This window comes from Caenorhabditis briggsae, assembly GCF_000004555.2.
Source record: "Caenorhabditis briggsae complete genome, chrV, whole genome shotgun sequence".
NCBI classification, from domain to species: Eukaryota; Metazoa; Nematoda; class Chromadorea; order Rhabditida; family Rhabditidae; genus Caenorhabditis; species Caenorhabditis briggsae.
Window position 1 is genome coordinate 4,416,244 of NC_013488.2, and position 24,076 is coordinate 4,440,319.

At 37.4% G+C, this 24,076-nt stretch overlaps 9 protein-coding genes across 9 annotated transcripts; 4 read left to right on the top strand and 5 right to left on the bottom strand.

Moving 5' to 3' along the window:
• Positions 1-775: 775 nt before the first annotated feature.
• Positions 776-1,871, top strand: CBG26978 (the record flags this gene model as incomplete). The annotated part of the gene is made up of 4 exons (XM_045236924.1): positions 776-982; positions 1,028-1,140; positions 1,186-1,521; positions 1,592-1,871. 4 exons carry the CDS (start codon positions 776-778, stop codon positions 1,869-1,871), a joined length of 936 nt encoding a protein of 311 aa, XP_045097997.1.
• A 2,314-nt stretch (positions 1,872-4,185) lies between these two features.
• On the bottom strand, positions 4,186-4,981 carry CBG01288 (the record flags this gene model as incomplete). The annotated part of the gene is made up of 3 exons (XM_002636003.1): positions 4,186-4,586; positions 4,680-4,898; positions 4,945-4,981. 3 exons carry the CDS (start codon positions 4,979-4,981, stop codon positions 4,186-4,188), a joined length of 657 nt encoding a protein of 218 aa, XP_002636049.1.
• Positions 4,982-5,333: 352 nt separating this feature from the next.
• On the bottom strand, positions 5,334-6,100 carry Cbr-gst-10.1 (the record flags this gene model as incomplete). Its single annotated transcript, XM_002636002.1, has 3 exons — positions 5,334-5,734; positions 5,823-6,017; positions 6,064-6,100. 3 exons carry the CDS (start codon positions 6,098-6,100, stop codon positions 5,334-5,336), a joined length of 633 nt encoding a protein of 210 aa, XP_002636048.1.
• Positions 6,101-6,649: 549 nt separating this feature from the next.
• Positions 6,650-7,721, bottom strand: Cbr-gst-10.2 (the record flags this gene model as incomplete). The annotated part of the gene is made up of 3 exons (XM_002636001.1): positions 6,650-7,050; positions 7,387-7,581; positions 7,685-7,721. The coding sequence occupies 3 exons, from the start codon at positions 7,719-7,721 to the stop codon at positions 6,650-6,652; spliced, it is 633 nt and encodes a 210-aa protein (XP_002636047.1).
• A 161-nt stretch (positions 7,722-7,882) lies between these two features.
• On the top strand, positions 7,883-9,667 carry CBG01284 (the record flags this gene model as incomplete). Its single annotated transcript, XM_002636000.1, has 2 exons — positions 7,883-7,898; positions 8,766-9,667. The coding sequence occupies 2 exons, from the start codon at positions 7,883-7,885 to the stop codon at positions 9,665-9,667; spliced, it is 918 nt and encodes a 305-aa protein (XP_002636046.1).
• CBG26977 lies at positions 8,072-8,418 on the bottom strand (the record flags this gene model as incomplete). The annotated part of the gene is made up of 2 exons (XM_045236925.1): positions 8,072-8,310; positions 8,358-8,418. The coding sequence occupies 2 exons, from the start codon at positions 8,416-8,418 to the stop codon at positions 8,072-8,074; spliced, it is 300 nt and encodes a 99-aa protein (XP_045097996.1).
• Positions 9,668-9,915: 248 nt separating the features above from the next.
• On the bottom strand, positions 9,916-11,069 carry CBG01283 (the record flags this gene model as incomplete). The annotated part of the gene is made up of 6 exons (XM_045236927.1): positions 9,916-10,039; positions 10,092-10,291; positions 10,338-10,510; positions 10,554-10,774; positions 10,821-10,981; positions 11,028-11,069. 6 exons carry the CDS (start codon positions 11,067-11,069, stop codon positions 9,916-9,918), a joined length of 921 nt encoding a protein of 306 aa, XP_045091798.1.
• A 2,216-nt stretch (positions 11,070-13,285) lies between these two features.
• Positions 13,286-15,920, top strand: CBG01282 (the record flags this gene model as incomplete). The annotated part of the gene is made up of 7 exons (XM_045236928.1): positions 13,286-13,324; positions 13,368-13,528; positions 13,572-13,792; positions 13,847-14,226; positions 14,937-15,097; positions 15,143-15,363; positions 15,547-15,920. 7 exons carry the CDS (start codon positions 13,286-13,288, stop codon positions 15,918-15,920), a joined length of 1,557 nt encoding a protein of 518 aa, XP_045091797.1.
• A 3,832-nt stretch (positions 15,921-19,752) lies between these two features.
• CBG01280 lies at positions 19,753-20,691 on the top strand (the record flags this gene model as incomplete). The annotated part of the gene is made up of 3 exons (XM_002635997.2): positions 19,753-19,960; positions 20,172-20,541; positions 20,586-20,691. 3 exons carry the CDS (start codon positions 19,753-19,755, stop codon positions 20,689-20,691), a joined length of 684 nt encoding a protein of 227 aa, XP_002636043.2.
• Positions 20,692-24,076: the final 3,385 nt, after the last annotated feature.

Below are 24,076 nucleotides of genomic sequence, written 5' to 3' on the forward strand. Positions count from 1 at the left end.
CTGAAAATTAGTGAAAATTTGGCGCGTTGAAATATTTTCCCAGTACATCTGGTGGGAAAAAATACGAGACTTCTTATGCTTTGTGATTTTCGACCTAACGTGTTCTGTGTAGATCAAAAACTGATAGAGCAAAAGGACTGAAGCAGAAAAAAATTCTGGTAACAATGAAAGATGAAACCTAAAGAACAAATTTTAGATGAGAATATTGGACTATAATCTCAGCGATTAAAATTACTACAACTTTTCTGAAACTTGAAAAAAATGTGTTTAAATTTTGGAATAATTAATTTCAAACGCCCAAAATTTTTAAGAAATCAAAACTTTTGAATTCTGAGGCTTCGGAGAAAAGTCCACGACTGCACAGAGGTGATTGGCATTGATTTGTTCTCATATCTCACTTAGAACGATCTTCAGAAATGTGAGACTTTGATTATCGGGAACTGAATGAGTCCAATAACTCCACTCTGAAAAATTCCACAGGATTCCAGCTCAAGGAGAAATGCAATCTTCTGCACCTTATAGCTTGCTTTTCGCAAATTTTCACAGTCCGGAAAAACCCAAGGACAAGCCAGGATATACAGAAAACTATATCCTAAAGTTTGCGGTTATGAGATGTTTCAATATCAGATCATATGATTGGTTTTTTATGACAATATGCACAAACTCTGATCAGAGAGTCAGTAGACAGTCAATTTCCTTTATATACATTTCCTTTATATGTAACTCAAGAGAGTTACACATAGTCAAAGAAACTCACACTCGACAAATCACAATAATGACACCAAAACTTTATCTCGGGCTTGTATCCTTTTCCTTCTCCTCATTGGCGATTTTTCTAAACTTCCTAATTGCTCCTCCTATTATACACTTAGCGTTTGTAGAACGGAAGAACACTTTCTATGTGATTGCATTTTTCAACCTGCTCTCCGATCTTCTTCAGCTTTTTGCGATGTTTTATCTATCGATTTCGATGTTAGCCGATGTAGGTTTTCAGATGCCATTCTATATTTCAAAACTTCCAATTTAGCACTATCTTTTAATTTATGAGCGTATGGGTTGGGCCAACTTATTGGTCGGAGGCTGTTTCATTGGCGCTTGGTACATGGAAGGCTTTTTGCAGATCGTGATGTCGGCTAATCGGTTGGAGAGGGAAATCAAAGCACGTTGATATTTTGAAAACTTCAGATTCACAATAATAACTCTCAACAAACATCATGTATTCACACACAAATTCACTTTTACCTTATTCTTCTTCCTGGTGTCAGCCGCCGTGTTTTCCGTTATTTCCAATCAATTTCTATTCCCCTGCTGCCAATTCATCGTAGATCAAGAAATGATGGTTGTTCTGTATGTGGATGTAGACGATATGTATTCATATTCCAATCTAATGAATAAGGTCTACAGCATCAGTGCTGCTTCGATGGCTTCATTCTTCTACTTTCTAGTGCTTAATACAATTCGAAAAACCACGAAGATTGTGTCCAGCAGTATTAGTAAGCAGAATCAGAAACGAGATATAAAGTAATATACTGGCCCAACCACGGACAGTGCTAAGCCTGACATTATGAATATGTAGAAGACAATGTTCCAGGTACTTGCTCCAATTTGTATTCATCCTGATTTTCTACATCCTGGCTTTCGTATTCTATGAGACAATGGCTATTGTTGTACCTCCCGGTCATGAGGAGTGGTATTTTGTTCTCACGCTCATGGTTATATTGAATTGCTCATCCAATCCTATTGTATACCTCTCGTTAAACAACGATATCCGGAGAGAGTTGAAAAACACACGGTGCTGCGCAATATTCCAGAAAAGCCAAAGCACAAGCCTAATCTTTGTTTTACCTGCTGGTCATGCAAATACCGTTTGATCATATCGTTTCGTACCAAGTAATGTTTTTGTTGTGATAGTCTAGTTTCTTGTTTTTTTGTAACAGACAGGAGGAAATGGATTAGTATTCCTGTGTATCAGAATGTTATATCCTGTCAGGTTAGCAAATAAAATATTGGTTTTTTGATATTTCCCCAGTTTATACTTTATCAAATGGGTACTTGGAATATCTGTAGTTTTTTGACCGTTTCTATGTGTCAAGTGTGTAAGACCAATCTAAATGTTTATCACATTGATGCTAACGTTATCAGTGATACTATAGATCAGTCTGAAAGAAGAGACACAGACAGTCAGGGCAACGTGTTGGTCAACAAGATGATAGCGAAGATCGGAGGTTATAACATTCTTGGTAATGTAATATGTTTCAAAAAAAAAATAGAAAAAATCTGATTTAGCGTTCAACAGTAATCTATAACATACTTCTGAGCGTTGGATTGTAGCTTTTTGAGTGAATGTGACAGTTTCTGATAAGATAATACCAGTCGGTTTACGCCCCTTCGGGGCTGAAACTCCTGGTCTTCGGTTACAGTATCTGTAATCTTGGCTTCAAAAAGAGGCCTCGAAACTTTTATTGAGGGAATTTTTTTTTATCTGAACTTGGAAAATAGGAAATTTAGAAACTCAGAGTTTTGTAAATTTCTTCTGTAATTCTGAGTGTCTGAAATTCTAGTTTTTGATGATTCTGATTTTCCGCGTTCTGAAAAGCTAGAATTCGAAATATTCGGAAATTGAGAAATTGAGTTTAAACTTGGGGGGGGGGGGGGGGGGATTTTTTCAGAATAGACATTCAGGAGTTTTTTGTTTTTTCCTGAATTTTCTATATTTCGGATTCCCGGATTTCTAGAATTCATTGATTTTTGAACTTTCAAAATCCTTATTTTCCGAATTTCCTATTTCCGAAATTCTAATTTTTTGAAATTTCTTTATTCAGAAACTCAGAATTTTGGTAGTTGTGCATTTAAAAGTTTCTGAAATTAAGATATTCGAATTTTTTAAGAATTTGGAAAGTCAGGAATAAGGAAATCCAGATATCCAAAAAATGAGACATTTTGAAGTTCGAGGGTTATTTTTCTGACTTTTGGAAATTCAATGTATCAAATTCAGAAGTTCGAGTTTGCTACTTTTCAACCTTCCGAAATTCCAATTGTTTGAAGTTTTCGTGTTCAGAAATTCATATTTTCAGCTTTCCGGAAATTCGGGAGTTAAAAGATTAAGAGAGTCGGAACTCGGAAATCCAGAGCCGAAATTTCAGCAATTCGAAAACTCTGAAATTGTAAAAGTAAACTGTAAGTAAAATGTGAATTTTAAAAGCTTTTAAATTCCCAATATAATTTTTAGTTTCCGAATTGTTGAAGTCACTAATTTCAGAAGATCCAAATTTTATATATTTCGAATTTCAAACAGTTAAAAAATTTGGAAGTTTCATGAATAGGGACCCAGAAATCAAGAGAAGAATTTCAGTAGTTGGGAAATTGAGAAGATAAGAAAATTCAAATTTAGAGTTCCGGAAATTTGAAAAATCAAAAATTCGCGAATTTTAAATATCTTAAATTTCTGAGAAAGGCAAATATGGATCTTAGAAATTCGATAAATTATGTTACCTTTGCCTTATATCATATTTTCAAAAAATTCAAAATAGAACTAACTTTTCCTTCCTACTACTGATCAAATCAGAAAAATGTGAAAACTCTTTCCCGCAATAGAACCAATGAGAGAAAACATTATACATATTCTCTTTCACATCTAAACTCTTTTCAAAAATCAAAAAAAGGAGTTGCCGCCTGTCGGACTCGAACCCGTGTCGCAAGAACAAAAACGTAGTGCGTTAGCCACTACACCACGGGTCACCACAGGAAACTTGATAGAGATGGCGTACACGTGTGTGGTGAATTTCCTCACCATCTCTCCCTTTTCCCTCCTCTCGCCCCCTCTCTGCACACCACGCTTTACTGTGGTGAAACCAAGGAACGTCTCCAGAAGATTTCAAAATCAAAACTTCGAAAATAGAAAGGGTCGGGCAAAAACTAATAACAATTTTCGATTCGCCTGTCTAGGTTTCAGCTCAATCGGTTATCTTTGAATGGGTGAACCGACACGCTACATCCATCCGGACATACGGAATTTGGTGAATGTTATTAGTAATGAAATGTTGTTATCAATGTGAATCCTGTAGGGATTGTAACTTTTTGAGTGATCGGATTTTTGATTTTATCAAAAACCATTGAGCAGTTTTGAAATCAATTACACTACATAATTCTCTATTTCTTCAAATTAGAAAAAAACCTATATTCCAATTAATCTAATCCCTTCTCGATAGCATTAATCCAGACTCGATCAGCTTTGCGCTTCTCCAAATACGCCTTCAGGTTTGGTCTCTGCCACATCTTCACCCAGAATGCCTTCAACGACGGGTACTTGTCGAGAATCGTAGCGTACAGATGAGTATAAACGTCCAATTCCTCGAACAAGATGTAGTCGGCATAGTTGGGCTTGTCACCAATGATGAACTCTCCTGGGTGAACCTTCATGAGTTTCTCGAAATCCGCAAGATCTCTTGGGAGAATCGACTCGAGCATTTCTTCACGCTTCGGAGAGTCGTAATAAATGAAACGACTGTATTCCTTGCGAGTGTCTCTGACACCTTCGAAGAACATGTCCAAGAATGTTGCCTCGTCCTCATCGGATCCGTTCAGGCCTGAAAACTCGGAATATATTATGGAATTCATTAATATATAGTTCGTTGTCTGAGATCTTGTTGTCAGAAATTTTCTCAATAGAGCGCACTTACCATGAATTCTGGCCAAGTGGCGCATGATGGCTCCAGTTTGAACGTACTCTTTTCCGTCATGCTTGAGGCATGGCATCTGTCCGAATATCATGGATTTTTTGAGTTCCTGCCATTCCAGTCCACGGTCCAAACGATTGTCTTTAGGCTCATGATCCAAACGAATATCCTCAAACTCGATTTGGTTATCACGGAAAAGGAGACGAATGTATTCTCCAAAACCTGAAAAAATCTATTTATTTTTTGATCTTATAGCAAGATAGGTTACCTCGAAGGTCGAAGTAGAAGAGTTGTGGAACAGTCATGGTAGTATTTTATCGTAGTGTTGATTGGTCCTTTTCCTTTTATACTTTTATTCCAACAATATGATTATGAGAACGATAAGATAGTGCGACGTTTCACTAGATAACTTATTACAGCAGGTCATAAACCGTTATTTCAAAACACTTCGCGGTTAATAAAATTCTGCCAAGCAAAAAGCTCGCAGAGAGCGGATTTTCATTAAACTATTCTTTTGCAAAAAGAAATCCTGAAAACAGGCTTCCAAAAAATTTGTCATATGTGAAAAACCCGGGGTCGCGCCATTTCAAGATTGATAATTTGTCATAATCATAAGGAAAATTGAGCAACAAAGATTTATATGAAAATATACAAAAATTAATGCATTCCTTTCTCGACAACACTGATCCAGACACCATCAGCTTTGCGCTTTTCCAGATACGCCTTCAGGTTTGGTCTCTGCCACATCATCTCCCAGAACGCCTTGAGAGATGGGAACTTGTCCAGAATCGTGGCGTCAAGATGGGTGTAGACGTCCAACTCTTCAAACAAAATGTAGTCAGCGTAGCTTGGTTTATCACCAATGATGAATTTTCCTTGATGGATATTGAAGAGCTTTTCAAAGTTTGTAAGACAATCTGGGAGAGTTTTGTGGACCAAGTCTTCACGAGTTCCTTCATCGAAGTAGATGTAGCGGACGTACTTCTGACGGCAGTCACGAAGGCCTTCAAAGAACATGTCAAGGAATGTGGCATCATCCTCGGTGGATCCATTGAGGTCTGGAAATTCAGTTTGTTGTTTGGGTTATGCTGTGTACTGGTTAGATATCTCGATTTGTCAAGAATGTTTTCAATAGAGCGCGCATACCATGAACCCTGGCCAAGTGGCGCATGATGGTTCCAGTTTGAGCGTACTCCTTTCCATCATGCTTGAGACATGGCATCTGTCCGAAAATCATTGACATTTTGGCTTCTTTCCATTCTGGAGATCTGCTTACAAAGCGGATGTCCTCAAAGTTGATTCCGTTGTCGGTAAAAAGAAGACGGATGTACTCGCCGAGACCTGAAACAAAAAATTTGAAAAAAAAATGTTATGGGCTATACCGTACCTCGAATGGCAAAATAATAAAGTTGTGGAACAGTCATTTTTAGACATGTGCATTTTTTCTATTGTGTGTTCTTTATATACAGATTTTTCAATCATTAAAAAACTTTGTGGTATAGATCCATGGCAATTTTTTTTTCATTTTCTTTTGTGATCATTTTCTGATCAATTTGAATTTGCCTGGGGTTTGCTTTGAAATTGTGACAAGGTTTTTTGTGACCGTTTTGTGATCTCTGCTAAATGCCCGAGGTATATAAACTGTCTTGAAGGAGGGGACACAAACAGTTTTGATTTTTTTGTTACGGTATGCATTTTGACGTGACGGTGTACAGTGATTAGTGTTCTGAAATTCATAGAAAGTTATTTTTTCATGTCCCCTTTCTTTAATGGTCTCAGTTCACCGTTGGATCGTAGTTTTTCGAGCGACTGTAGCATTTTCCGATAAGATAATAAATGTGTCTTTCAGTTTGAACTTTGTAGTGATTGTTATTTTTCGAGCGAACCGATTTTTTGATTTTTCCAAAAACCATTGAACAGTTATGACAATACAAAATGCTTTATTTCTGCAAATCATAAAAATAAATTCCAAATTATTTCATTCCCTTCTCGATAGCATTAATCCAGACTCCATCAGCCTTGCGCTTCTCCAGATATGGCTTCAAGTTTGGTCTCTGCCACATCATCTCCCAAAATGCCTTTAACGAAGGGGTCTTGTCCAGAATCGTGGCGTCCAAATGAGTGTAAGCATCGAGTTCCTCGAACAGAATGTAGTCCGCGTAGCTTGGCTTATCACCAATGATGAATTTTCCTTGGTGGATTTTGAAGAGCTTTTCAAAGTTAGCAAGACAGGTTGGGAGGGTCTTCTGGGTCAACTCCTCGCGAGTTCCCTGGTCCATGTAGATGTACATGACGTACTTCATACGAGAGTCACGGACACCTTCGAAGAACATGTCGAGGAATGTGGCGTCGTCCTCGCTGGACCCGTTTAGGTCTGGAAATTCAGAATTTGTTGTCATTAACGTTTTTCAATAGAACACACTAGGGTTGGCTTGGGGGCAAAAAGGGGCGATCCCCGCCCCGCACCCCCGCCCCAGAGAGCGGGGCGGGGATTCGCCCCCGCCCCGGGAGGCGGCATACTTTGCGTAATTGCGCGTAACTGAATGGACCAATTGGCTTGAAACTTTCAGGGTAGCCTAATTGGGTACCCTGAACCGTTAAAAAAATTGAAAATTTTGGTTACTGCTTCATTCAACGAACTGCTTTTTTCCACAGGCGGGGCTCCTGCGTAAAAGCGGGAGCCCCGTGGCCAACCCTAGAACACACTTACCATGAACTCTAGCCAAGTGACGCATGATGGCTCCAGTTTGAGCGTATTCTTTTCCATCGTGCTTGAGTGTTGGCATTTGTCCGAAAATCATGGATTTCTTGTGCTCATCCCATTCTGGAGATCCGTAGACATAGCGGATGTCCTCGAACTTGATCCCGTTATCGATGAACAGAAGACGAATGTACTCTCCGAATCCTGAAAGAATATTCTAGAATAATAATAAGAAGAACATTTCTTTTAATTTTGGAATTCAAGAGCTCCAGACATTTTTCCATCCTCTCCTGCAAGGATAACTCACCTCGAATCGTAAAGTAATACAGTTGTGGAACTCCCATTTTCTGGCCAAAATCGGTTGTCCTTCCATTTACTACTCTCCTCTTTTATACCGATTCCATTTGTCATCATTATTCGAAAATAATCGAGGGATTGGGTAAAAAAGAAGAGACGACAGACAGCGAAACCAACGTGTTTCGTTGCCGAGTGAAACGATCAAAAAATGGACAAATGGAGAGGTAAACAATAGTTTTCTTCATCATTTTTGGACGTACCTCCATTAGCAGACCGATTATGACTGGTTTTTGGAGAGGGATGAATTGTAAAGAGGATCAAAAAGTGCTTATTATTGTTAATCGAAAAAAATGGAACAGTCGAACTATATGTACAGACAAAAAATGTTGCAAAAAGACTAGAGATCAAAAAATGAACAATTATTTTCCAAGAAGCATTCCGATGAGTCCTGGCCGATACATTCCATAACCTCCATAGCCTCCGTATCCGCCATATGGGTATCCACCATATCCACCACCTGGGTAGCCACCGTAACCTCCTGGTACCCATATCCTCCTCCATAGCCACCATAGTGGTGTCTATGGTACCCACCATGGTACCCACCACCATATGGGTATCCACCATAACCTCCGTAGCCTGAAACGTTAAGGTTGTAAATGCACTGCAGGAAAATCAAAATTTACCGTATTGAGCGTACGAAGCGGCTACCAGGGCAACTAGAAGAATCAGAATATTGCGAATCATGATTGACAGACAGAATCCAAACCTTCCGAATTATATACGTCTTTGCGTTGGTCACTTCGTCGAACACGGATGACGTTATGGTCTGGTTTGGAAGCTTAATGATGGTCGCTTAATCAAATTGACTTGTTTTGATTTGGTTTGGTCAAACGGATTGGCTAAGGTTCCTGGTTGAAGATTAATTAGTGCCAATAAGGGAAACTTGACTTTTGAATTCAGAAATTTTTATTCTTTTTAACCTTTAATTTCAGAATTTGGTTCTAAAATATTGATTTCTTGATCTTTTTCCCTGGGAATAGTATCTTATCAATCAGTGAGTATAGATCTGTTTCGATAGTCGTACTTTGTAGAGATCAAAATTGGTGATAAGGAATCAAATTACGGAACGATTGTCGATGAATTTTGGAGTCGACACAAATTCCGTCGAAGGAGTCCGAAACTGACACGAATCGACACGAATCGACACGAATCGACACAAGTTCACAAATATCAGTATCTCAGAATCTCAGAATCTCAGAATCTCAGAATCTCAGAATCTCAGAATCTCAGAATCTCAGAATCTCAGAATCTCAGAATCTCAGGATCTCAGGATCTCAGAATCTCAGAATCTCAGAATCTCAGAATCTCAGAATCTCAGAATCTCAGAATCTCAGAATCTCAGAATCTCAGAATCTCAGAATCTCAGAATCTCAGAATCTCAGAATCTCAGAATCTCAGAATCTCAGAATCTCAGGATCTCAGAATCTCAGAATCTCAGAATCTCAGAATCTCAGAATCTCAGAATCTCAGAATCTCAGAATCTCAGAATCTCAGAATCTCAGAATCTCAGAATCTCAGAATCTCAGAATCTCAGAATCTCAGAATCTCAGAATCTCAGAATCTCAGAATCTCAGAATCTCAGGATCTCAGAATCTCAGAATCTCAGAATCTCAGAATCTCAGAATCTCAGAATCTCAGAATCTCAGAATCTCAGAATCTCAGAATCTCAGAATCTCAGAATCTCAGAATCTCAGAATCTCAGAATCTCAGAATCTCAGAATCTCAGAATCTCAGAATCTCAGAATCTCAGAATCTCAGAATCTCAGACCCTCAGAATTTCAAAATCTCAGAATCTCAGAATCTCAGAACCAAGGATCCAGGAATCCAGGAATCCAGGAATCCAGGAATCCAGGAATCCAGGAAACCAGGAAACCAGGAAACCAGGAAACCAGGAAACCAGGAAACCAGGAATCCTGAACCTCTAAATCTTTGAGTTTCGGAATTTTAGAAACTCAGTGTCTCAGAGATTCAGAGTTTTAGGATACCAGAATCTGATAATCTGAGAATCTCAGGATCTGAAATCTCAGAAATTTATTTCGAAATTCAGATTTTCAGACAAATCCAAAATTTCTGGATGCACGAAACAAAGTTTGTGCATTTCATTTTTCTGAAAATCACACCACAAGGAAAGTGTAGTTCATACGAATTATATATTCATTGAATGTTGACAAAAAGAGAATCTCAAATATGTGATCGGGTATTATGTTCGGTGTTATGCGATCGAGTATTTGTGCTCAGTTGTTGTTTGGTCTTTCGGCAGAGCAGATATCGTCGGACTTCTGGATTGCACACAATAACAACCATTCTGAAAAATCGGCAAAAATAATTTTCGAGAAAAAAAAATCAAGCAATCGTACCCATCTGCCGCGTGAACAGCGACCCAAGCAAACGAGGTTCCAAAAAAGACGATCCATGCATTCTGGAAGTACATTGGGAAGAAAAAATAGGTCAAGAGTTCGGACATGAAAACAGCGCCTTGAAAGACAGTTTGTTTTAGAAACCGGATATCTCGAGCAGAGAATTTATGTTGAGCTTCTTCGCTGATTCCGGTGCTAACCTGGAAACCGAAATCTTATGGGATACAATACCCACCAGTGAATTACCTGTCTAGTAATTTTGCGAACTCTCAAAACCGTAAGAATATCAATGCAAACGATCACGACAACTATTGCAGCATTCTTCAAAAAGTCCCCATACCAACCGATGAGTCCACAGAACTCAGTATTGGTGAATGTGAAAAAGTGGGTCTTCTCTTCGTAATACAAATGGCACCAGTCTGAACATTAAAATCAGGTGCTCACTGGTATCATCTGACTCACGCCGATAAAAAAGATAAGCTACTGATCCGGTAAAAATCCAAAGAAAGACAATAAGGAGCTTTGTTTTCTTTCGACTGAACATGGAGTCATAAGAGTATGGTTCCCAAGCAGCAGCGAATCTGTTTAACGAGATAGCCAAATGGGTCATCACTGATAATTCATAGCAAAAAAGAACCAAGAATCCACAGTGATGAGAAAACGCCTTCATGATTGGTTGGTCCCTAAAAACCCTCGAATTTCGATAACCTGCACATCAAACCAACTTACAATAGGACCATTGGACAGAAATAGAGCAAGAAAATGGTTGAGTGTAAAGCATCGGTGAATGCTTGGTTAGCGGATAGGTAACCAAATGAGTTTTCGAACGATGACAGTTTATGGATGCTATAGAAAATTGCCCAGTTTAGGATGGATCCCAATAGGGTGATCTGGAAGGGTTACTGTGTTTTTCTGAAGGGAAATTTTTAATTTTACCGGAACAAGAGCAAACGCAGTTTGGCTAACTGCCAGATCCATTAACCTTTGATTTATAATGATAATTTATTTTTTCAAGACACTCTTTTATATACGGACTTGTATTCGACATGAAAAAGCAAAAAATAAAGGATTTGTAGTCACTAAGAGAATCCATTAGAAAAACGAGAACAGTTTTGTAGTCTGATTTTCTAGGAATGAGGAATACAGTGAAGTTTGGTGATAATCTGATCAACGCTGAGGGCAAATGTCCTCTGAAAATTGTAGTTTGGTTGTTTGATTTTATTGTCTGTCCGATTGAGAGTACGTCTGATAGAAGGCTTCAAATGTATGAGATATGAATCATGCATCCTATGAATAATTGTTTTCTGATCTTTCAATCAAAGTTTATAGCTAATGATATGGTGGACTACAAGTGGACAACAAGCAGCGGACGAGAAGCGGACAACTAGCGGACAACAATCTGATTAACAGCGGACCAGAAGCTACCGAGGCTGCTTGGGACACATCATGGGTGATTATGCGAAATTATGGTTAATGATCTTTTTTATGTTTTGGAAGCTGCCGGACGCAGTCTACTGAAACGGAGACCGGACTTTTTGTGAAAAATAGATGTTGCAAAAATAAAATTTTACTAAAATTACAAGAAACTCAATCACAGAGTCCCGAGTCTTCCTAGCACTGTGTATGTGGTGGGCACGCCGAGCAGGTATGTCCTAGATCTCTGGAAAGTTTCGACTATTTTTGCAAACTATAATCAATAATACACACTGGGCATTGTAGTCGCAAACCATAACAGTTAAGAACTTGTGGTCCATTGTTGGAACAGGTCCGCAAGTTTAATTCCGCAACCCACGGATCCAGTTTCGGCCCAAGCCATTTGGATGTGTTCTTATTTCAGTGCGATTTTTTATTATTTCAGTGCCTTAGCGAAAAACGTTAGAAGGACTCTTGTAACTCGTTTTGCCAATAGTTGGTAGCATTAACTCCATAAGAGTCATAACTTCCTGTTTCATAGTCCCAGCAAAAATAGATGTTCCTTCCAATTTCATCAGCAGAAACGTGATGATAACCCAATGGACACAATCTAGCGCAGTCTTGAGCCGAAGATGCTAGTGAAGAGTCCCATTTCTAAAAAATAATTGCACGACAATTGTTAAATTTCATAAAACCTTTGGCAATTGAAGATCTCAGCTTGTTATGAGTATCGGCGATTTGTTTTTGAGAATCGGGGCTGAATTGAGCATCACAGCAAGCGATGAGAGTCAAGAAAAGAAGAGCAGTTTTCATGGTGGTAGAGTAATGATTTTATTTTGAACTCCTTTCTATGGTTTCGAATGAAAAACAATGGTTGCACAGATTCAAAAGTGCAGCGAGACTTTTTTGTATTAGAATGTATGAATTTCAGAGTTATACACGTTTTGATCAACAAAAATTTAGATGTTTGATTTGATTTTTTTAATGGACTAATTCAAATTCCTGAGAGTAATCATGCATCCGAGATATTCGTGTTTTTTCTGATCTTTCTATCGAAATTTATAACTTGGGAGATAGAGGAGCACAAGCGGGCAATCAGCGGGCAATCAGCGGACAATCAGCGGACAACTAGCGGACAAGAAGTGGGCAACAAGCGAATAAGCAGGGGACGATGAGCGGACGACGAGCAGACAACGAGCCGTCCAACCTCGAATCTGTGTTTTGGAGGTACCGCGACTATCTTTTCTGGCCCATGCAGGTTTATAATTTTAATTTATGTATAGAAAATTCAATTTCCGTGTTTATGAATCATATCAAAGTTTCCGTCTAAAAATGCCAAGCACTTGTACATATACATATTGGCATAATTCAAATAAACAAAAACTGATAATAAGAGTTGGGCGGGAAAAGTATAAAGGTCAATTTGTGCTTGGAAGCTTTTTTGGTAGTTTTCGAACGATTAAAAGCAGAAGAGAGCCAAATTGATTCTTTTGGTATGCTCTAGACGTTATAATTACAGTGTGATAACTACGAGTCATGTGCTCAAAATTATAAGCGTCTATGAGAATTTTGAAAAAGCTAATGTGGTTATTTTTCATTCGAGCCTAGATTCTACTCAATTTGCGCTCATCTAGTGACGTTTAAGTTTCACTTTTGTTTACCTCATGAAAATTCCTTGTATGGTTTACGTTCCAGACAAGTCCCAAATGTATTAATTGTTGGTTTTGATAAATAGTGCCAAAAATCTTTTCAAATTCATTTTTCTTTGCCATCATTTCAAAATGGACGATTTTTCTCAAACTGCGTTCGCTTTGTTTCCGGTAAGTGAAAACTGGAAAAAAATTTCAGAATTTATTTTTCCAGATGTCTCTTTTGGGATTTTTCACCAATTGGTTTGTTTTCCAAAGTTTGCTCAGATTAAGAAGTTTTCGACACTCTTTTGGCTACCTATCCGCAAGTCAATCGCTGGCAGATGCAATTCACTCTACCGCATTTTTATTCTTTTTCTGTCCAATGATATTACTGTAAGTCTATCTAGCAAGTGCGCTCCACTGAACTTCATTTAAGAAATCAGTCTCTTCTTCAACGAAACGCAAACCACCTGGGTTTCATTATCCTAGGATGTTATGAATTATCCCTGTACACTCATTTAGCAATATCTATCAATCGAGTTTGCGCTGTATGGATTCCAAGGGATTATTCGAAAGTTTTTAATACCAGAAACACAATTGTTATAATTGTAATTATTTGGGTGATTTTTGTAAGCCTAAATTTCTGGTTTTATGAATGTGGGTTACTTTTTTCCGCTCCTTACCATATGGGTCATAGAACATAAATTTCAGATCTCTGCGATATAATTTACGATCCATCATCATATTCTTTAACTTTTGGCCAAACTGAAACTTGTGGATATGTAGCCTTATATGGTGATCTATTGAAAAACTTGATTAGTCTATTCCTATTAGTTATCTTCGATGTAGTAACCCTAATTGGAGTTCGAAAAACGAGAGTATCCATTGGAATTGGAAGTAATGTACAGGAGAAAATTTCGAACAGGGAAAAGCGATTTTTAAAGCAGATCATTGTCCAAAGCATAATTTTTGTATTGGAGTTGTCGTCTTATTTTTTCATACTACAATTGACAAACGATCCCACTGTTTTCTTCTTTTCAACCACGTTTGCATATTGCACAGTTCATGTGTTGGATGGGTGGGGACAAAATGTATTTTGTAAAAAAACCCGAAGAATACTTTCAGGTTATGCATGATAGTTATCTATCCCGATATCAGGTTGTTGTTATTCTGCAAGAATTATAGGATACAGACGTCATCATTGAAGAACACATGATGAAGCTGTGAAACTAGCCGAGCATCACACATTTCGTTTTCCGACTAATGAAATCTTTTTTGTCCACAGGAAATAGGCGGTTTCGATTTTCTGAAAATAGTTGCGAGAAAAGACAACGAGATTGAAATAATTATTTTTTCTACTAAGCAACAGTTAAGTCTTCGTCAGAGGCTTCTAAATACAGGCTGTCAAACTGTGATCTTAATCTTTTCTTTTGATAAACTGCAACAATAACTAACTACCCGCGTTCCCTGTTACAATATCATCATCCAATATTTTGTTAAATTGTAATCTCAAGAAGTAGCATACCATTCGGTGAATGAAGAAATTAATTAACACAATGTAATTAACGAAAAACTTAACCAACAACCCCCGTTTTTAATTAAGAAAAGGTGAAAATCTCGAACTTGTTTTCCATATTCTTGTTATTTTACTCTTGAGTCTGGACTCATTCCACACTTGGCTCCGGAACCCCCAAAGCTCGAAAACAAAATTATTTCTATGGATTTTGAATTCAGCCGAACGGTTTTTCTGATTTTGCCGGTAAGTTGGACTATCGTTTCTCTATGCATATAATTATTCCAGACAGTCATCATTGGGTTTATAGTTAATTGGGCCGTTTTTTATAGCTTCCTAAAATTGAAGTCAATGATACATTCTTTTGGCTACTTATCAGCAAATCAAGCTTTAGCTGATGCGATTCTTTGTACAACTCATTTATTTTACTCTTGTCCAATGATTCTTATGTAAACCAAAAAAGTGATTGAGAAAATGTTATTTTGAATTTTCAGAGATTCACGAATCATGAAAGATTTTTCTCACATTCATGGTTTTTTGAGTTTATACAGTTACGAGTTATCCGTAGTTTCCCATTTCATCATTTCCTGTAATCGTTTTTGTGCTGTATGGATGCCCTTGAAGTATTCTTCCGTTTTTAGTGTAAAGCATACTTGCTGGATGATCTGTACCATTTGGATTCTACTTGGCTCAAGCAATGGATTCTTGTTTGTGTGTAAGTGGTGTTTAGTATATTCCACACAATTATGACACCACCCCTTCAAAAGCGCCCACATTTACCGAGTTATTCAGAATTCTCAAATTTCATGACGATCCATTGAAAAGTATGATGAGGCGTTAGGCAGAAACTTACTGTTTTCTCACTAATACAGAATCCTCAAAATTCGTGCAATTTCAGACGTGTGTCAAATCAAATACGACGACAAACGTCGCGCAATTGCGTTCACTGCGACTGAGCTATGTGGTAATGTGGCATGGTATAGAGTTTTTTTGAAGAATAGCATCGTGGTTTGTATTTTTATAATAATCGATATTGTTACTGTAATTAAAGTTCGAAAAGTTCGGCTTTTCGCTGCTGGTAACAGAAACAAAAATAACGAATCAATTTCGGAACGAGAGAAAAGATTCTTGAAACAAACCATCTCTCAAGGAACAATTTTCATGATGGAGTTGATAACTTGGTTTTCAATTGCCAAAATCACAAGTAACCAAGTTATTATTTTTCTTCTGAGCGGCTATGCTTTTATCGCAGTTCATGTTTTGGATGGGTAGTTTTGTATAAAATTATAAATAAACAATTCTTTTGTTACAGAATCATTGTGCTTCTGTTAAACCCGGAAATCAGAACCTTCTTGAGATGCACAAAAAATAAATCCATGGTAAACCTAGTTAATACTTCTGTGGCCAAAACGGGATAAAATTTGTGCATTTTGAATAATAAAATGTTGTGTTTTATGATTTCCAGAGTGTTACTGATAAAAAATAATAAATCATATCGAAACCGCCTGACTCTGCGGAATCCATAATGACTTTTTGTGAGCATGAACTCTCCTCTTCGAATTGGCTGCGCACGTAAAATACACCAGCCAAGTCAGAACAATATTCAAGTCACTGGAGAATCGGACGTGCGCAAAATCTCTGTTTCACCAGGAAGTTAGTTTTCTCGAAAGTCAACGAACACTTGTTTAATTAACGAAAACAATTTTTGTTTCCCATCTTATAATTTGTTTTCCATTTATATTTTTTCAACAGCTTGAGTCTATACTTGTTTCACACCTGTCTCCCGAATCCAAAACCTCAAAAACTTAAAACGATTTCTATGGATTTTGAATTCAGCCGAACGGTTTTCTTGGGTTTGCCGGCAAGTTGGAAACACGTTTCTCAATGGAAGTAACTACATATTTCAGACAGTCATCATTGGGTTTATAATTAATTGGGCCGTTTTTTATAACTTCCTAAAATTAAAGTCAATGAAATTCTCTTTTGGGTATTTATCAGCAAATCAACTTTAGCTGATGCGATTGTTTGCACAACTAATTTATTTTATGGTTGTCCAATGATTCTTCTGTGAACATAAAATTTATTAGAAAATTTTGAATTTGGAATTTCAGAGATTCTCGAATCATGAAAGATTTTTCCTATTTTCATGGTTTTCTGGATTATCACTGTTATCGGTTATCCGTTGTTTTCCATTTTATCATTTCGTGTAACCGTTTTTGTGCTATACTCAGCAAATTTTCGGCACGCTAGGCACAGAGCGGCACAGGATCCGCATCCAAACGGCACGGTGCCGCGTTCAAAGTGCCCGTGGAACACCGCACCCGTGTCCCTAGCGGGCCGCTACCGTGCCCCTTCCGTGCCGTTGCCGTGCCCCTTCTTGAACCATCTGCGCATCTCGTGTCTATACATGGAGTTTCGAAATTGATTAGCTTTCGATTTATAATCATACATTTATGTATTTTTTATTGTTTTATGTTATTTAAATTTGTTTTTTTTTGTCTTTTTCGTTCGAAAGTCATGAAATGTATCACTTTTTAGTTTTCAGACAGTAGCCGTAGCAGATGTCGCGTTGGAAAAGACACCGGAAGAAAATCGGTGAGTTGGGAAATTCTCAAGTAATAGTAACATCGAAAATCTTTTCAGTTATGGAGTCGAGAAATGAAGATTTCGAACTGTGGAAGGATACTGAAGAAGAAGAAAGTAGTTTACGACCAGCAACTAGGAAAAAAAAGCTACAAATGAAATGAGTAAGTGACCGAGATGTGAAAAACTGAACTATTTTGAAATGACAGTGTTCAAAAATTTTTGAAAGGTTATTGGTAGTTCCTATGTTTTCAGGTCAGGTGGATTTCGGTTAAAACTTGGAAGATGTCGATTATGATTGTCTCTTACCAATGATGAACTACGAAAGAAGAGAAATTCAAGACTCTGATATTCGAATTTCCTGCTACATCAACTTTGTGCTCTCAGAGGGACTATCAGAAAACTCTATGGATCGACTCGATGGAATGATGTCGGTTATTAATGGAGCACCACCGCTCGTATCATTGGGGTTAGATTGTTGAAGAACTATGCCACCGAAGAGGCTAAAAAGAAGAAATTCGTCCAAGTTTCGTCTGCTAAAAAATCGTTCAAAACTAATACGTTTCGAGCTCAATTTAAAAATGCTCTGTAAGTTATCTGTAATCTTTTCATTTAACAAATAAATTATTTTCAGCAAAGAGCTTCGTCTAGGAACATTCATAATTGCCGATGGATCTTCACAAGGATACTTCGCAAGAAGAAAAGTGAGTTTCCATCCAATTTGTTTCGACAATAATCTTTAACATTCTTTCAGAGACACATTGCCAAGAGCAAAGCCCACGAAGCTGGAGAAGAGGAGGAGGAATCTTAATGTCGCCGCCATCTTCAACACAATCTGCGCAATATTCTCTACATTTTTGAATTTTCTCATCGTTGTTTTTTTGTTGTTGTTGCATTCCTAATCAAATAAACTGTTTGATTTAAGAAAAATCGATAAAATTCACCCGATTTCGAGAAAAAAAATTCAAAAAACCGCACACATGAGCACGGATACGGCACGGCAACGGCACGCCAAATGCATGCGTGCCCCGACCCCCCGGGCACGATTACCGCGTTGCAGCGGCACCGGTGCCCCAAGTAGCGGCACATGTGCCAAAAATTTGCTGAGTATGGGTACCATTAAAATATTCTTCAGTTTTTAGTATAAAAAATACTTGTCGGATGATTGGAGGAACTTGGCTTCTATGTTTATTAATCAATTTATACATGCTTATGTGTAAGTTGTGTTTACTATAGAGTTCCAGCGTAAAGAGTTTGGATGGGTAAATTGGTATTGAATTATAAATATACAATTGTCTTTTTGAAGGATTGTTGTGTTGTTGTTCAACCCGGAAATCAGAAGCTTCTTGGGATGCACAAAAAATAAACCCATTGAAAGTCAGATTTATGTTTCTGTGACTAAACCGATCTAACATTTGTGTGTTTGAATAATCAATTGTAGTGTTTCATACATAGCTGTGTGGTACTGATAAAACATTTATTTCTTTCGAAAAATCAAAAATTGTTTTTTTCTAGTTTTGAGTGTAGATAATAAAATTCTTAAAAATCTATCAAAATCCAAACTTATCAACTGAAAGAAACAATTTTCGCCGAGAGCTTGCCCAAACCAACAAGACTCCTGACTAGTGAGAGAGGGGGGACACACTTGGCAAAACTTGTTCTAAATTGGCCCACTCAACTTCCCTATGTTTTATGAATTTCTATGAATTTATCTGTACAGACAAAATAAAAATACAGCAGTCTTTAAAAAAAGAAAATGCAAAAATAATGATTTCCACCAAGATTCTCTTCATTCTTATTGAAAGAGGAACCTCCTGTGAACTAGACAAAATCTATAATTGTCCAAGATTGGTCTCAGGAAATCACACTGACTGAAGAAAGTCATTAAAAAAAGAATTTCCGGCTATCAGCTCATACAAATTACAGTAATCCCGCAGTTGATTATCAGGAACAGCGAACCTTGATAATAATAATTTTCTCACGAATCAGAATTTCTATCGAAACTATTAGTCGATGCGGTTCTCATGTTCTGTGATTTTTGTTTTCTCGACAATTACTTCCAAGAAATTCCAAATTTCGAAATCTGCTTGTCGAGAAAACCAAAAAAGCGAATCGAAATTGGTTTCCTTAGACCTGTGTTTTTCATTTTGAGTCTGGACTCGATCTCTCACTTCTTCCTCAGAACTTTATTTCTAGAAAACCAGTAAAGTAATTTCCATGGATTTCGAATTTGTCCGAACTGTCTTTTTGCTTTTGCCTGTGAGTTGGACCAATGTTTCTCTAGGAATATTATCAATTTCAGACAGTTATTGTTGGGTTTATAGTTAATTCGGCCGTTTTATATAGCTTCCTAAAATTAAAGTCAATGAAACACTCTTTTGGCTATTTATCAGCAAATCAAGCGTTAGCTGATGCGATTCTTTGTGCAAATAAGTTATTCTATGGTGGTCCAATGATTCTTCTGTAAATTCAAAAGTGATTGAGAGGAAATCGAACTTTAATTTTCAGAGATTCACGAATCATGAAAGATTTTTCTCCCATTCACGCTTTTCTGAGTGGCCACTGTTATCAGTTATCCGTTGTTTTTCATTTCATCATTTCCTGTAATCGGTTTTGTGCTGTATGGATGCCATTAAAGTATTCTTCGGTGTTCAGTATAAAGAATACTTGTTGGATGATTTCTGTAAATTGGATTATACTTGGCGCAGTTAATAGATACTTCTTTGTGTGTAAGTTTTGTTCATTTTATCCCCTCTGCGCCCTGTGTTATTTTGACTCAACCTCTTCCTAACTTTGGGCCGATCGGTTCACTTTACTTTTCTAACAAGGCTTGGTCCAGGTGAGGGCGAAAAAAAGTTTGTCCGGATCAAAGCGCTCTCTACTTCTCCAAAAGTTGCCCAGATTCTCCGAGTAATTCAGAATTCTCGAAATTTGTTTCAGACGTGTGTCCTATGAAATACGACCCTCAACGTCGTATACTTGCTTACGATGATACTGATCTATGTGATAATATTGTATGGTATGGAGACTTTGTGAAGAATAGCATTGTGGTTTGTATTTTTATGATAATCGATATCATGACAGTGATAAAAGTTCGAAAAGTCCGACTATTCTCTGTGAATAATAAAAACAAAAACAACGAATCAATTTCGGAACGAGAAAGGAGATTTTTGAAACAAACCGTTTCTCAAGGAATTGTTTTTATGGTGGAGCTGATTACTTGGTTTTCGATTGATAAAATCACGAGTAACAAAGTTGTTATATTCCTTTTAAGCGGTTACGCTTTTACTCTAGTTCATGTTTTGGATGGGTAACTTTTACCTTGAATTTTAAAAATAAGTTATTCTGTTACAGAATCATTGTGTTGATGTTCAACCCGGAAATCAGAAGCTTTTTGGGATGCACAAAAAATAAACCCATCCGAAATCAGGTTAATATTTCTGTGAATACAACGGTCTAACATCTGTGTGTTTCGAACAATCAAATGTTGTGTATTTTGAATTACTTTGTACATCTGATAAAAGTTAATAACATCAATTTTTATATTTTAAAAATGTAAAAATAAAGATTTCCATTGTGATGTTTTTTTTCAGTTTATTGGAATAAGCACCGCCTGCGGACGAAAAAACAAAACGAATCCTAACGCTGTTGATGATCAAGAACGTCGATTTTTGTTAATCAACATTTTTCACGTGTTCAATTTTCTTCTTCCAAGAAATTCCTATTTTCAATATTGTACATCTCGAAAACACAGAACAGAATTGAAATTAATTTCCATATACCTTTTCCAATTTCTGTCTGGACCCAACTTCTCATTTCGTCTTCAAAACTATATTTGAGAAAACCCGTAAGGTGGTTTCTATGGATTTTGAATTCAGCCGAACCATTTTTTAGTTTTGCCGGTAAGGCAGTCTAACGTTTCTTCATGAATTTAATTATTTCAGACAGTTATTGTTGGGTTTATAGTTAATTCGGCCGTTTTATATAGCTTCCTAAAATTAAAGTCAATGAAACACTCTTTTGGCTATTTATCAGCAAATCAAGTTTTAGCTGATGCGTTTTTTTTGTGCAAATCAGTTATTCTATGGTTGTCCAATGATTCTTCTGTAAACTTAGAAGCAATTGAGGATAATTAAATTCCGATTTTCAGATATTCTCGAACCATGAAAGATTTTTCTCCCATTCACGCTTTTCTGAGTGGTCACTGTTACCAGTTAACCGTTGTTTCCCATTTTCATCATTTCCTGTAATCGCAGGGTTGCAACCGGCCGGGCCGGGCCGAGATTATTTTTTCTCCGGCCCGGCCCGGCCGGTTCGGCCGGTTCGGCCCGTTCGAATTTAAGAAAAAACAGAAATTATTGAAGAATTATTTGAATTTATTTCTTAACAAGTAGCATAACAATGTAAAAACCGTATAAATGAACAAGGGGAAACAAAGAAATGGAAACCGGGGGAGAAAATAAAGCTCATATCAACCAATCCAACAAAAAAGACAGAAATGTAACATAAAATTAACTAGAAAAATCACTACAATTAGTGAGAGAATCAGTCGAGCCAGTGTGGAAGTTTCGTGGCTATTTGCAAACCCAGAACGACCATCTCCACACGCTTGTACAGTAATCTTGTTCTTGTTTTATCTAACAAAAACGACGCAGTGCTGAACGTAGTCTCACACATGGCTTCACTGGGAACAATCGAAAAAACGAAAAGTGCTGCTGAGTACAGTCCGGGGTATTCGAATCTTTTTCTAAACAATGCTAAACAATGCTAAACAATTAAACAATTGCTAAACAATGCGCGCCTCGTCATATCGGAGCATCGTTGCAAATAAAAATGGCGCGCGTTCAAATATTAATTAATTGCCGGCCGGCCGGGCCGGGCCGGGCCCTGGTTTTTTTCCCTCGGGCCAGCCCGGCCGGCGGGCCGGGCTGGGCCGGCCCGCCGGCCAGTCCGTCAGATTGCAACCCTGTGTAATCGTTTTTGTGCTTTATTGAGACCATTTAAGTATTCTTCAGTTTTTAGTATAAAGACTACGAATTTGATGATTGGAGGATCTTGGATTTTATTCGGCTTTTATGACACCGTCCTTGAAAAGTTTAGTTTTTTAGTTTTTTTTTTCAGAACACAGTTGTTTTCTCACTACTTGGTAAATATGGGCAATTTTTTCACTAATTAACAATTCTCAGAGTTCCTAAAATTGCAGACTTGTGTCCAATAAAATACGAACGTCGCAAAATTGCGCTCACAGAGACTGATCTATGTGTTAACGTGGTATGGTATAAAGATTTTGTAAAGAATATCATTCTGGTTTGTATTTTTATGGTTATCGATATTCTAACCATCCTCAAAGTTCGAGAAATCTGGCTTTTCTCTATGAATAACAACAACAAAAATAACGAATCTATTTCGGAACGAGGAAAACGATTTTTGAAACAAACGATCTCTTAAGGAACAATTTTCCTTATACAGCTGATTGCGTGGTGTTCAATTGATAAAATCTCAAATGACCAGATTGTTGTATACCTTCCAAGCGAATATTTTTTTGTGGCAGTTCATGTTTTGGATGGGTAAATCTTATTGAATTTTCAATAATCCTTTTTTCTGTTACAGAATCGTTGTTCTGCTGTTCAATCCGGAAGTCAGAAGCTTCTTGAGATGCACAAAAAACAAAGTCAAAGAATGGAACTTTATGCTCCTTCCGCACAGTTTACAGGTCACAGTTTGTCCGTTATTTTGTTTTTCGAAGTACGCTTTAGATTGATTTTGTGACGAATTCATCTGCAATAAGCAAGAATGTCATAAATGAAACAGAAAAAAAAACAAGAAAAACACGGTTTTTCAGTGGAAAATTCGATGAAAATTGCCTGTTTTTCATGAAACATGCCCCGGCCACAGGCAGTTTCTAGGTCACCGGCCATGTAGTCCTCTCGGACAATAAAGTCGACAAAAGTCGACAAAAGTCGATTTTTTTGTCGACTTTTCGTCGATTCTTGTCGATTTTGAGTCGATTCAAAATCGACAAAAATCGACTTTTGTCGATTTTCGCTTTCATCGACTTTTGGAAAGTCGATATTCTGTCGACTTTTTGAATGTCGATTTTTGCTCGAGTCGACGAAATCGACACCGATTTTAACGATTTTCGTCGATTTTTGTCGATTGTCAACAATCGACACAGCACAGTAATTTTGAGTAAATTTTCGGCCGCAACTAGAGTGCCGAGTCGACTCGAAAATCGACACAGTCGACGTTCAACAATTCGAAAAGTCTATTTGTCGAACTTTTCGTTGTCGATTTTTGTCGACTTTCAGTCGACGAAAGTCGAAGAAAATCGATTCTTGTCGATTTTGCGTCGACGGAAATCGACAGAAATCGACAAGAATCGACTTTTGTCGATTTCGCGTCGACTTAAAAACGACAGAAAAATCGACAAAAGTCGACAAAAAACCGACAAAAGTCGACGAAAAATCGACTTTTCCGGACTTCAAAGTAAAACTTCACCTCGAGAATTTTTTGTTTCTAATTTTTTGAAGAAATTATTTTTTGTGTAGAGTAACAACTTTATTTTTATGAATAAAAAAACAAATAGTGTAAAACTTAATTTCAACGGGGGTACAAAATAGAGAATCAGTATGTCTCAGAAGATGGCAAGGAAATTAGAAGAAAATTCAAAGCGACAAAATTAAAAAAAAGGGAAGAAACAGAAGAACAAAGTTCAGCATTAGGAATTAATGTTTCATTATTTGGGCCAATCGTTTCCAAAAGTATCGTCGTTATGCTCTCTGGAATCTTAATATTCTACGCCTTCTGAGTCATCATTCTCGTCATCATATTAGTACTCTTCTGTC